The sequence below is a fragment of the Spinacia oleracea genome, chromosome 6 (genome assembly GCF_020520425.1).
Source record: "Spinacia oleracea cultivar Varoflay chromosome 6, BTI_SOV_V1, whole genome shotgun sequence".
Taxonomy (NCBI): domain Eukaryota; kingdom Viridiplantae; phylum Streptophyta; class Magnoliopsida; order Caryophyllales; family Amaranthaceae; genus Spinacia; species Spinacia oleracea.
The window spans coordinates 42,690,319-42,704,899 of record NC_079492.1 but is presented as its reverse complement, the minus strand read 5'-3'; the positions used below and the strand labels follow the sequence as shown (position 1 = coordinate 42,704,899).

Below are 14,581 nucleotides of genomic sequence, written 5' to 3'. Positions count from 1 at the left end.
TAGCGACAACCTAATTACGACGGGTCAAAAATCCCGTCGCAAAAACCTTTTGCGACGGGGCTAACAACCAAACAATGACGGGAATAACCGTCGCAAATGTCTTTTACGACGGGTTTACTACAAATTTACGACGGGATTTCTATTAACGACGACCCCCTTTTATGACGGGTTCGCGACAGAAAACCCCGTTGTTAATCAACGATTATTGGCCTTTCACGACGGGATTTCCCGTCGTTAATAGTATCATTTCTTGTAGTGAAACTATGCCACGTGACCCCAATATTATGTCTTTATCCCTTTATCACGGTTATTCAATTCAAACTAGCTTTTGAGCCCGTTCATAGAACGGGCAGTTGTATAGTGGTTGTTCAGATGTATTTTGAAGTTTGAATTAGTGAGTACTTGTGATTTTGGTAATATATGAATTAAATAGAGGTGTAATTTGAAGGTTGGAAAAATATAAAAATTATATGTTGAATAAATATTGGGTGTTAAAGGGGTGGAGTGGAAGAGACTAATGAGTATATTAGACTATTAATAACTTGATGTTGAATAAGGAAAATGGAGTAGGAGAGGCATTAGACGTTTGTAATTCATAGAAACAATAAAGAAAAATTGAAAAAAAACAAAACAAAACAAAATGATGGATGAAAGGAGAGATGCCACATGGCTTCTAATAATATATGGTGTTCTTTTTTAAATACTAGGTATAGACTAGGTATAGATGAGCTCAATTTGTATCTAAACCTATTTCAACTTTAACATGTAACAAAAATGATTTGAAACTATACTCTCGTATTATTGTAATTTTATTAAAAGGTTGTTAATATTTTTCTTTGATCTTTATTTGGAAAATCTTCGAATTTTCATTAACGGTTCACGAACCCTGTCAATACTTTTCATTAACTACAAACAACAATGTTGATGTAGCGAAATCCCATCAATATCTAAAGAAAACAAAGGAAAAATTAAGGAATGACCAAATATGTCTATGGACATCACCTACAAAATATTTGAACTCGTTTTTGCAACATGTTGCTCCTTGTTTACATAGTGCTTTCTGAATGACCAAAGTATATTTTGAAGTTCTAAAATTAAGGGGTCATTGCTAGTGCGTTGATGTTTTGCACTTTAAAGTTCTACTCCGTAAGTTTCAGTACCAGGCTTAAACTCTGCCGGATCAAGTGAGACATCCATATTTAGATAATAAAAACTTTTGTGTACCTCCGATCTACGGTATTTTACTATACATCTAAATATAAAAGTGAATCAGACCAAAGATATAAGTGACCCTATTTGAGGATTAAAGTTACCTTACTCAAGTATAAATGTGACCCTAACCATTGAAAAAATACGACCTTGACAATAAACAATGAAGTGCCCTCAACAAGAAACCAACAATGATAATATACACCAATACACAAGTGTAATATAGGTAGTAGGCTACGTGGAGTTTGACCTCACAACATGTACAATATTATACATTGCTCTACCATTTAAACTAATAACATTGAAAATAAGGTAACTTATAACTACAATAAAGAAAACTTATAACATCAATAAGGGTAACTAAAAGAACAGAACAGGTGCGGATAACCTTCCTTTTTTAAGCCTCCACACAATATATTATCGTAGATCGGCCTTTCTAAAAAGTTTGTGTTTAGATAAAACAACAAAAAAATTTAAACCTACAGAAGCTAAAGTAGAGGGTTACAAGACGTTAAGCCCCCTTTTTTGGACTGTAAACAGAAAACGATGAGTGCATGAGTAAAACTGTAAAAGTAAAGCAAATTATAATAAAAACATATTGAATCAATGTCTCAAGAGTAAGACAATACAGCTTCTGAATTCTGATAGAATAAAATATTTTCAATCGGAATTTTATACTAATGATCCAGTTGATTGATTTCATGGCTCAAGGGCAATACATGTCAATACAGCTTTAAACTCAGACAATGGCGACCAATTTCATATACTGATTAAAACATTCAAACAAGACAACGTCTAAATCTAAAAGAAAACAGATTAGAAAAATTTCCAAGTGCTCATTTCCCATCCATGGATATAATCTACTTGTTTTGTTGAAGTGCCTCAATCATGTCTGCTGCTTCTTGAATAGTTGTAATGGTTTGAGCATTCTCTTCCTCAACGGTAACCCCAAATTCCTCCTCAAGCTTCATCACAATCTCAACCTGCCAAATCAAGTTGTAAAAACTATCAGCAACCTAAAATAGGAGTAATCACTACTCAGAGGGAATGTACAATCAAGAGCAGTCCTTATTTCTAATTGCTAACATTGGATAATACTGTAGTAGAGTTTCAGGGGATCCACATGTAAAATGGAGAAGGGTTTTCCATCTATGATGGAGTTATGGAAAATTGTTTTTCAACCCTTGCCCAACCAAACAACGTAAAATGATTGAAAAAGGAAAAATCGTTTTCCATAAAAAGATTTTACACCCTACCAAACGGAGCTGAAGTGTGAAGGAAAAGCATTTTCAGAATGACCATCTATTGATCACTTCCCAAGCACATTAAGACAACTAAGTGTCTATCACCGCCAGGTTCAGAGATGCTACCACGACTTATGTGACTCGGGTTCTTCAGAACTCAGAAGCATGTATGAACTAAAGAGCCAATAGTGCACATGGTGTGAAGGGATTAGGGACTGATCAAACATGCAGTCTTGAGTATTGATGCAATAACAGTAAAAGAGGCAACTTACTGTGTCAAGAGAATCAGCTCCAATTTCTGAAAATTTTGTTTCACCGGTAACTTTAGCATCCTCTGCCAAAGCAAGCTGGCTTTTCACTATATCACTGACCTTTGTGACCATCTCGGGCTTGGCCTGCTCAACAACGTTAAATGCAGAATATTAGCTTAAAGGATACGAAGTATCATACAAGAATTTTTGGCCATTGAAGCATAATGATGAAATGATCCAGGTCGCTACACATCTCATCTTCATATGGTTTATCACAGCCAAACAAAACTGCCAATACTTTATTTTTCGTACAGTATCCTTCATACGTAGTATATTATGTGAGTAATACATTTAACAAAAAAAATCAACCGGGAAAACCACACTTCAAAAGCACAAAGAAGAAAAGGAAACCAGGTACTTACAGCGCAAGAGACACTTAGGCCACGTGGCATCACTGGAGTTCTCCTCCAGAATGTCACTGATGACTTCAGCGCATAGTTCTTTGAGTTAAACTGTCAAAGAAATAAAATCCGAGAGCATTAGTTCATAGACAACTTTAAAGATCATATAGTACCAGAAATACAACAACAGCAGAACAATTTGCTCAGAAGATCGAATTATATGATAATTCCAATAAAAAAAGAAAAATAAAACTTGAGAAGTGACATGCAAACTTGCAAAGGAACCAATCTAGCAACAAGTGACTAATTTGCTCCAAAGATCAAACCCGTATAGTAATTCCAATAACTCAATAAGAAACAGTAAAAGTAAAACTTGGAAGTGACATGCAAAAGAACCGATCAAGCACTCACAAAGCAACTACAGATAAATTCGTTTATGTACTTTTTTATGGGGTTAAAATACATGGAAAAAAGGCAGGACAAAACTCACAAGGCAATGAAACTACATAGCGCGACAAAGAGATGATTGTGCTACGTGAAAGTAGCTACACTCAACAATACTAAGTACTAAGTCATTCATACATCACAGACCTTGAAAAGAAGAAGTATCACATAATCAACTAACAAAATTAAAACGACATAAGATCATAGTTACTATCCTTGAATCATCATGACCTTATCGAAATTTAAACAAATCGACTCATCCGTGATAGATTGATTTATTAAGGGCAGATCTTCCCTAAAACTTTCATTTTCCCCTTAAAAACAAGACAGTCAAACTTAAAGTCCAAAGCTTCGACAAAAACAATGCCGCAAACTGAAAATTCAACAATGTTCATCAATTTCATCCGATTAAAACTCCAATTTAAAACCCACATAAAACCCTTTATCAAATAAAATTCAAATTCAAATTCAAAACAAAAGGGAATCATAACAAAACGACAAATAGTCACACTCATGCATCAAGTAAGTACTCCATTAAACAATGCAAATACAGTATAGATTTAAACTTGATAATCAACATTATTCACTATAATTAAGATGATCAAACCAAATTACAAAACCCAATTTGACTTTTCAGAGGTCAAAATTAATAATAAAATATTATCAAAGTGAGATCTTGTTAGATTTATCTCGCCTGAAACACCATACATTTATATTAATACGTAAATGTATCTGGAAAAGTCAAATCGAGCACGAAATCAACCATCACCACCACCCACAAACACCCCCAAAAAAAGAGATGAACAGAAAACAATCTCAATGCGTAGAAATCACAGCAATAGATCAACAAAAGGGCAGATCCAAATTGCAGATCAAGCAATAAAAATAAATTTAAAAAAAAGGAAGAAAGTATTATACCGAGGACTGAAGAGGGGCGCACTTGAAGGAGACGGATGATCCAGTGATGGAAGCCATTGAAGAAGCGGAGAGAGAGGGGAGAGAAAGTGAGTGAGAATGAATGTGGCGGAGAGAGAAAGAGGAGAGAGATGGGGTATAGGAGAAGGGAAGCGGGGTTAAAATAGTAGGGAAGGGACGGAGAATACGAAGAGCGTGAGTGAGAGTAACTGAAAGATATAGTAATAAACTGATACACCAAACAAACAAACCCTTATTAAGCAAATCTCACCTTCCTACTTGTCTACTCTTACCTCTTTTTGTTTTCTTTGGTTTTTCAGTTTTTTATGGCTTCCTGTGTGTGGATTTGTAGACAAACACTGTGTTGAAAAAGTAAAACTATGAAAGAAATGGATAGAAATCTCTAAATTTTAATTTGTTTGGCTAATTATTACGGAAAATTAGGAAAACTGAAATATACATATTTTTCACTTCTTTAATTTTGTTTTCCATTACTTTTGAGGGGAAAAATGTGGAAAATAAAATACCTAAAATATAAATCGTTGATTTCCACATATTTCCACACATTTTATTTTCCTCACTTTTCCAGTTAAATTACCAAACAAGCTAAAATTAAGGAATTCTCCTATCTCTACAATTTTACATATTTTCCTCAATAATTAGAGTATCCAAACACACTGAAAGTGTTAAGGGTTTGATTTCAAGTCGATTTTCATATTAAAGAAAAGAGTGTATTCTCTTTTCACTTGATATTCTATTTTTCACTTTTTCGTCAATTTTTATTTGCACTTATATTTTAAGGAGTATGAGTTTCACTGATACGTTAATGAACTATTTGCTCGTGTTATATCGCAATTTCCGTACCAATTTGGCAAGGGGTGTACTTGCGCTGTTATTATTCAAGCTTTTGAAACCAAATGACATTGAAAGATTGCATGTGTCCTAACCGATGTTGGGTTATAGACCAAAAAGTTCTAACCGCGACACTTCTGGTAACGAACCATCACATGACAATATTCTTCATCCTCACCGGGTTGAATAACCATGGTAAAAAAAACTCATGTCATGTGATGTGGCATATCAATCAAACTGGTTTTTAAACTATTGCCTTCAAAAGAAAATCACTCACCAAGGGCTTTGTGCTTCTATAAGCCTAGGAAACTCTTCATCTGTCCCTGAAGTTGAAACATAATATTTGCACTTTGAAATAAGCATAAATATTTCAATATATGCCTCTTATTCCAATAAGACATTTTTTGAAGCAGACCTAACAGAACGAATAACGAAAATTTCCGATTGCAAAAAGAGATCTTAAATTGAGTAGGTTGCAAGCTCACTCAACAATGAAACACTTCACTACAAGAATTTGTATCTTTAACGCAACCTAATTACAACGGGTCAAAAATCCCGTCGCAAAAGCCCTTTTGGACGGGCTAACAACCAAACAAAGACGGGAACACCCGTCGCAAATATCTTTTACGACGGGTTAACGACGGGATTTTCCATTAACGACGACCTCTTTTTATGACGGGTTCGCGGCAGGAAATCCCGTCATTAATCAACTATTATTGGCCTTTAGCGACGGGATTTCCTGTCGTTAATGGTACAATTTTTTTGTAGTGCTTGTAAGTTTACACAAACGCCTCTGAGTATAAAATGATCAGTAAAACCATAAACCATAGATTTTTACTGCATCAGTTCTTTCTCAGTTTATTCTACAATGAAAAACCAAACTTGTAGCTGTAAGAGAAGAGGTTTAGGAGGAAAGAGTAAATCCTAAGGTCCCCGTTTGGTATGATGTAAAATGTTTTCAACGGGAAATGATTTTTCATGGAAAACATTTTTCAACGGAAAACACAATTCCAAATTAGTTTTCCTTTGTTTGGTTTCATAAAGGAAATTGGGAGAAGATGGTGAAGATTGAAGGGAGAGTGAGGTAAGGAGAAAAGGTGGAAACTGGTTTCCTCCCTTTCAAATGGAAAAGGTATTTCCACCTTTGAAGGAGTTAGGAAAATTGTTTTTCATCCCTTGTCAAACCAAACAACGTAAAATGATTGAATGGAAAAAAAATCATTTTCCATGAAAATGTTTTACTGAAGGAAATAATGCCCTTGGTCCAAGTATGCATTTAATGGTAAGTCTAATAAATGCGGTTCAATGTTAATTATACAAGTTACTAATTCAGTGAGATCAAGTGAACTGTATGCCTAGCTAGAGGCCGCTTCAGTTTAAGTGGATTAATGATATTAATCCACAACTTACTCTTGACTAAACCCGTAGGGTCACACAAATAGTACGTAAACGGATCAAGTATTTAATGGCATTAAATACTCCATCTATGGATATTCGGAATCGACAGATCTTGGTTCCAGTGGGAGCTGAGATCGTCAAAGGCAAATAATGAATACTCCGGAAACGATGATATTGCCGGAAAAGGAAATATGGATCGTATCGGAAATATAAATATTATTCAAGTCGTAGATGTTGCCGGAAACGGTAACATGGTACGTATCGGAAAATATTATCGGAAATGGAAATATTGCCGGAATCGGAAATATTGCTGGAAACGGGAATATTGTCAGAATCGGAAATATTATCGGAATCGGAAAATTATTCCGGAAACAGAAATATTAAATATTTGTTCGAAACGGAAATTAATTCCGGAATCAGAAATGTTAAATATTGTTCGTATCGGAAATAAATTCCGGAATCGGAAAATTAATCGGAAGTGCGACGTACGAATATACATCGGACGAGACTGCTAGACTCAAGGCCTAGCACGAAGCTAGGCCCAACGCCTAGCAAAGCCCGCGCGACCAAAGCAAGCAAAGCCCAAGCGCGAGCAAGGCCAGCAGGCGCGCCCCTCGTGGGCTGCGAGCACTTATTGGGCCTGGGCTCAGCGCACACGCGCGCATGGCGCCCCTCGTGAGCTGCTGTGCGTGCGTGTGTGTTTGTGCTTGTGTACAAAACCTTGATCGATTAGGATTCGTATAGATTGATTTCCTAAGTCTACTAGATAAATTAAGTGATTGAATTTAAGATTAATTCAGATTCGCTAAATCGTTTCCTAGTAGGATTCTAATATCCGATACCCATACCTTATAAATAGGTGATGATGGTTCACAATTTATAACGTGTAATTCAAGTATTCATTCAAGTATTCATTCAAGTTTTAGGCTTAAAACTCAGACTTTTATTTGTTATAAAATCCGAAAAACACATAGTACCTTTGGCGCAATTCTAGTTAATTAAACCTAAGGCGGATCCGAGCGTGCTGTGGATTATCTACGGAGGGATGACACTTGGAGTTCTAAAGACTTGTTCTTGTTCGGTTCGGGCGCAGCAAGGGAGGGCACGCTACAAAGAGTATGCATCCTAAATTATGCTAATTGTTATGTGGCAATTAATTTGGAATCCTGGCTTTTATGGTTTTTCCGCATGAATTATATTCAATTATATGTATCATAACCTAACAGTGGTATCACGACCCTCCAATTAATTCCATAATAATTGCTTAACATGGTTAAATTTTATAAATTTACAAGGAATTAAAAGGGTTGATTAATTTTGTAATTGTAATTAATTGCAAATTTGCGATTATTTAATTATATGTTCGCAAGTTTTTCGGCCGTTTCTTCGTTACTCAACGAAATCGGGTAATTTTTGTGTCAATTCTGCATTTAAAAGGCATTCTAAAATTTTGACAAAAATACTTTTTTTCGGCCGAACGCAGAATTCCAAAATTCGAAGCCTAACTATGACTTTTCGGAGGTTTTAGTTTTTCGAACGCAAAATTTGTAATTTTTAAGATGTTAAAATGAATATTTGCGCTTCTTGTTGTTAAATCTTGGATTTTTTATTGACCTACTGTATATGTTTAACAAATTTAAGTGCCTAAGCTTGTTAATTATACAACCTAATTTGTAATTGTAATTAATTTGTTGAAATTCGAATAATTTAGAATTTGATTTAATTTTCATAATTAATTGACGATTTAATTAGGTATCCATGATTAAAAACCACCTTAAAAATTGTTAATTTTGATAAATTTAAAATTTTTATGACCTAGATTTGAATCCATGATAATCCTTCATTAATTGATTAATAAATTTTCGATTTTTCGCCCTAAATTTATGAAATTAATATAATTTATTAATTTGTCTATAAATTTGAATTAAAAAGTTTTAATTTTTATATAATTCGCTCATGAATGTTGAACGCACAAAGCAAAGGAAGCTACGTGTTACACTTAAGGGGTGTTGTATAGTGCGGGCATGCGACGACGAGCAAAGGAGCTCGTCGCCCATGCGGTACGAATGCAGCGACCAACAAGCAATGGCGCGCGCGCGAGGCAATGGTGTTGGGCGTGTGTGATGTGCGATGGGCGATGGGCGATGGGCAAGGCATGAGCCGAGCGAGCAGACGCGTGTGGGCAGCGATGGGTGCTGCGCCACAACGCGCGCTACCTCGCCCAGCGAAGAGACCAGACGCGTCGAGTGAGGCAGGCTGCGCGCAGCGTGGCCTGGGCTGGCTGCGATGCGTGTGGCCTGCTCGTGCATTGCTGTGCGATCAATCGTTGGGGTGCTGCTGCCTCGTGACTCGATGGGGCTTGGGCGTAAGCCCAAGTGCCTCATCTTGTTACGATTGATGCGTTTTGAATTTAATTTTAAATTTTCAGTTCGGAAACGATTTTAATTAACTTTAAAATTCGTAATTTAAATTGTTTTCTCGGAATTTAATGTTGAATAATCTAATTATTATAAATTCTAATTTATACTAATTATTTTACTAAAATTAAAACCTTGAATAAATTTAAATTCATTTATTTAATTCAACTGAAAATAAATTAAAGGATTCAATAAATAATTTATATGTGCTTTAAATTTTAATTAAATTTGTATGTTTCCGGTTAAACTAGGAAATACAATTTATGTTTAAAATTAATAAAGCATGTAAATTTATTGTTTTAAGTGGGAGCCTTTAGTCATAAACTCTTGATTAGGTCTACATTCCTTTAAGGTTAAAACAACTTGATTAGAATTAGTAAGGATTGAATAATTGGTAGATTATTGGAACCCTTGATTAATTGCTGCAAATGTTTATGTGATGCATAATATGTTCTACTCACCAGCTATGTGGGCCATTCATGATAATGAATGGGTGAATGGTATATATATTGTATATGTACTGTTTTGCAGGTTATTGAAAAGTGACTAGTTGTAATACCCCAATATTTTATGATTTCGTAATATCTAATTTATAGCAAAATAAAGCTATATTTCTTATTAAATCATTTTCCATTTTTAATTTGCCTCTTTTAATATTTTCGGAAAGTTTAAAAACTTTTTTTATGATTAGTAGCACTCTTACAAGCAGTTATAAATACCCTATAAACCCTAATTATTTTTGTAAAATAAAAAGTTATGTATTTCGCCATTGCCGTTTTCTATTTCTTTCTTTGAATATTTAGTGCGTGAGTTTCTTAGAGTTGAAAGGGTTTTACTTTTGCCCACCAATTACTTCATTATCATTAACCTTTTCATTCCATCATCACTAATCATTATCATGCGCAATAAATCACTCACCTGTAGCATACTCTTGTTTGCGGGAATGTAGAAGACCTTTCGCCCGATCCAACAACTTGTGTAATCGTGTATTTTCACCAAAGTACGTTGTTTATACGGTTGTTTTTGGAAGGTAATCACACTCGGTATCGATCTTTTGACGTTGTATTGGATAATCCCTTATTTTTTTATTTGGAATTTTATGAGAAATAGGTATCATGTGTTTTATTATAGAGATTATGATTATTAGTACTCTCGTATGTGTGTTATTTTATTATATGATATTTTGATGATGTATGAGTTAATTGGATATATATAATGTTTACATTAATCGGTTTTATATAATTAATTGGGTTTGTGATTATGTTCGTCAGTTGTTGCTAAGTTGTTTAAGTATCATTGGGGAAATTAATTTTTTATTATTGGTGCATACGCAATTAATTGGGAGAAGGAGACTCATGTGTAATATTTTTGTCTGATGATAGGAGAGGAGTTGCGAATCAATGGAAATTTTGGATTAAGATAGTCATCTGGTTTGTAGCGAATGAGGTCATCTATAGACTAATCTATGTTATATGATTTGGGTGTCATGTGCCATTATTGTTAAATAGAGTATATAATATAGCCTTAGATGGGTATTGAAAAGATTATGAGATTATGATTAAAGGTTGAGAATAATTGTTATATTCTTGGTTTGAGGCTCAACGTTATATACCTTAGTCCTTGGTATGTTGGTAAGGAGATGATAACCATTAGTAGAGGAGCAAGATGCAATCTTTATTTTTCTTAATCTCTCCAAAAAGTGGGATTTGGTCCAAAAGTGGCCTTGCTCAGAGAGTCTTTCTAGTAGCTATTGAGAGTTTCAAGTTTTTATACTTGTTGGTTTATTATTCGAATTACCCATGTCCAAGGCTAGGTATAGAACAAAGAGCAAATATGGCACCTATTGGTTTGAGTACGTTTAGTAGAGGAAAAGATCATATCAATATATTTGAGGTTCATATGAAGAGAAGATTTATAGTTTCCATAGAGTGTGGAGTTAGTTTTATCTTTGGGATCATACTTGAAATGTAGTTTCATACTACATTGTTTACATGAGACTTTATTATTCTATATTTTATGTTTCTGTTTGTCACAGGTGATTACTCAGCTTTTTGCTGACGTGTGTGTTTATTTGCTATGTGTGTTTGCGGCCATGTCTTTTTCTTATGGTGGCCCTGCGACGATCCTTTTGGAATTTGTCCTCTATGGTGAGCAGTCAAGATGACTAGAGCAGATTGATCGTGAAGGATTGAAGTTAGAAGTTAAAGGAGCTCAAGTGTTACCGTTTAGTCTTTTATAACAGTTGTATAATTGTAAATAGATCACCTAGTAATGATTTGTAATAGTTTGAGTTTTGTAAGCCTTAGCACTTGACAATGTGGTCAAGTGTGGCAATGATACCTCTGATTTAGGTGTAAGCTTCCGCAAATTTTAAAAAGTATATATATATTATTCTTATTTATTTAAAGTTAGTAAATCGGGGGTGTTACACTAGTATGGCCCAAAATAGGATAGAAATATGGTCTGCGTACCATTAATTTGAATGTAAAATTGGTCTCATGCACCAAAGTTTTTAATTTAAATATGGTCTGCGTACCATCAAATAGTTGTAATTAGTTTAAATTATAGCTGATCCTATTTGAAGAAAATGGCGCCTCCCATGGTGAAATTCAAGACGGAGTTTCCAATCCATTTTCAAGACGGACTTTGAAGTTGAAGCTTCAAGATGAAGTCGGGCCATACTAGATCACATTTATATCTTATGCATGCTTTAAGTTATTTATTGCTTTAAATATGTCTTAATTATGCATGAGATTGTGGCTTGATTATGTTGCATGATTAAGGATTTTAGTTCACTTAAAATCTAACCAACATAGTAAGAGCCTTAAGTTCCAAACTTTAAAATTGAGTTAAAAGGTGCCATGCCAAAATAACACTTACTTGGATAAACCTTTACATCAATCTTAGTAATAGTTTTCCGCCATAGAGAGGTGTTACTTATTGATCCTAAAGGGGTAAGGTAAACAAATAATTGTGAGTACATGTTAGTTTTGGTGAAACTCAACAATATAAGTAAGGAGTCCTTTTATGTCGTGGCAAACGGGATAGGTTTACCTAATAAGTTCTTAGACGTGCCTATCAACCAAGAGTAGTTTCTAGACTATTAGCAAAGGCTTTGCTTACCTAAATTTTTTTAGAATTGAGTCTAAATACATAATGTGCTTAATTCTTCAATGATTTAAGGATCTTGGAATCATTTTATTCACACATGCCGGAACAATAAATTCGAATAAAATGCCAATGACTTGTTTAAATTGCATGATTGCTTTAATTTTCAAGTTATTATTCATGATAAATGTTTATACTTTGCATGCTTCAATGTGTGTTTTAATTATTGTTTATAATTAAATATCTTGCACTGCAGTAAATCCTTTTAGAAAGGTAACAGTAAATTTCCTCGATTGGTAGTGAATCCAAGAACGGTTCACGGAAGTGAGAGAAAATGAGCAATTTAAATGTACGTTTCTTATATCGACTTTTATGGTTGTTTTCGAGTATCAAAAAGTCGAATGGCAAACCGATTGGTGCTTGTGAATTCAAAATACAATGTAGTTTTGAGATCATAAAGCATTGAGTTTAAACGCTCAGCTTTACCAATGGTTAACAAACTAATATCTTTTTCCATTTAATTCTCGAATGAGTCTAGTCCCTAGACATTCGAATAGATCGATGCTTAGAGAACTTTAGAAGCTTCTGGTAAGATCATCTAGTTGAAACAAAACATTCAACATAAATTAAATGGTAAGAACCTTGTTGGAGTGACATTGAACATGTCTAACGAAGTATAAAAGTCAACACTAAAGAATTCAATTCTTAAGACTATAAGAAAGGGTACAAGAAATAGGAAAACAAGGAACAAATGAAAGGATTTACGATTCCGTTTCTACCTATAAGTTTATGTTTAAAGAGAATTGACCTAGAAATCAAACTTCCTTGGTATCATATACCGCTTGAGGTTCTTACTTCGGTAATAAATCAAACAATGGAAGCTAGCCTACACATATGGCTTACAAGTGGAAAATGAAGCATGGTAATGCTACATTAGTTGTAGGGTCATCTAGTTTTTTTTAAGTCCTTTCAAATGCTGGAACTTAATGGCTATTTCGTTCCATAATCAACATACCTAAATTTCTGTTTTCAAACACAGAAAGACTCACATTCAGAAGAACAAAAACAATGTTTGTTTGTTTGTTTATTTGAATGAAATGGTCATTTACGGGTTGAGTCAACATGCTTGATTAAAACAAACAACTCTTTAACAATAAAACTTTACTAGGCTCAAATCAATCTCTTGATTTGAGTTCCACTAATCTTTGGCATTGTTGCTTAGACCATGTCCACAAGTTAACATTCAAAAGCTCTATTTTAATGGAATTTTGAAAGTTGATTGATTTCTAGATCAATTCAAGACAAGCAAGTCTTACTTGTTGAAAGTAACAAAGGATATGAACTATTGTTAGAACGCCTAGACAATAGGGTTCAAAGCTAAAGAAAGATTTTATGACTTTATTATTTCACATGGACTTGAGATTATTTACTCAAATGTGATATAATTTTGAATCTGTTTGGCTAGTTCAAAGATTCAGAAGTATAAAACCCACTTGGCAAGAAATCATAAAGATCTAGGTTAGATCACGTTGATGATTACTTAAGTCAAGAATGATCATCAATGATTGTGTGTTGTAATTTCACGATCTAGCTCCATAAGATATGGCATATCTAAGTTGGAATGATCGAAGTCAATTAGTGCTTGATTCGATCAATGATGAATCATAGAGACTTTTCCTATAATTTCTAAAACAAAATGCTCAACTACCACCAAACTAAACCAAATTCGTCAAAACTATTGAAAAGTAATTTCAGAATATATTTTCAATAATATATATCTAAAGATCGTTGCTAAACTCAATGGGAGCTTAGTGTTTGTTATTCAACAAACTAAGGCCCAAGTATAGATATATGTTTCATTGTGATTTATTCAAAAGAGACACAAGGGTATTGTTTCTACCATGAATTTTTGAGAACATAATGTTTGTTTGCTCGAAATAATGTCCTTTTGGAGATTCGTTTCCAAAATGACAAGTGGGAGAAAATAGACCTCGAAGTCTTCGAGGCGAACAACAAACATAAACGGACATTCCGGAGGCTTTTCGAAGTTCTTTAGAAAATCCGAATACGTATTCTTTAAGAACTTTAGAAGTGGCTTTAAAGAATAGACATCTCTTAGAAGACTTTACAAGTGCTTCAAGGAGAACAGAATATTCAAAGGACTCTCAAAGTGCCTGTTGTTATTTTATTGTTTGATGTTCTATACCCAAGTAGGCATAGAGTTCAAGTCACTGAAACTATGAGATTCTTCTATTAGACAGTGAAGAAACATAGAGTTCAGGTCAATGAAACTATGAGATTCTTCTATTAGATAGTGAAGAAACCTACAACTTGCAGTCAAA

The 14,581-nt window shown here is 34.2% G+C and overlaps 1 protein-coding gene across 1 annotated transcript; it reads right to left on the bottom strand.

Moving 5' to 3' along the window:
- Positions 1–1,791: 1,791 nt before the first annotated feature.
- Positions 1,792–4,806, bottom strand: LOC110802438 (acyl carrier protein 2, chloroplastic-like). Its single transcript, NM_001426477.1, has 4 exons — positions 4,468–4,806; positions 3,127–3,216; positions 2,726–2,848; positions 1,792–2,192 (listed from the first exon to the last, which is right to left on the bottom strand). Exons 1-4 carry the CDS (start codon positions 4,522–4,524, stop codon positions 2,070–2,072), a joined length of 393 nt encoding a protein of 130 aa, NP_001413406.1. The 5' UTR covers positions 4,525–4,806; the 3' UTR covers positions 1,792–2,069.
- Between the last annotated feature and the right edge of the window lie 9,775 nt (positions 4,807–14,581).

Coding starts and splice junctions, on each gene's coding strand:
- LOC110802438 (NM_001426477.1), bottom strand. CDS start 4,524: ATGGCTTCCATCACTGGATCATCCGTCTCCTTCAAGTGCGCCCCTCTT. Junction 3,217..4,467: donor GCGCCCCTCTTCAGTCCTCG/GTATAATACTTT, acceptor TTTCTTTGACAG/TTTAACTCAAAGAACTATGC. Junction 2,193..2,725: donor GAGCTGATTCTCTTGACACA/GTAAGTTGCCTC, acceptor TTGATTTGGCAG/GTTGAGATTGTGATGAAGCT.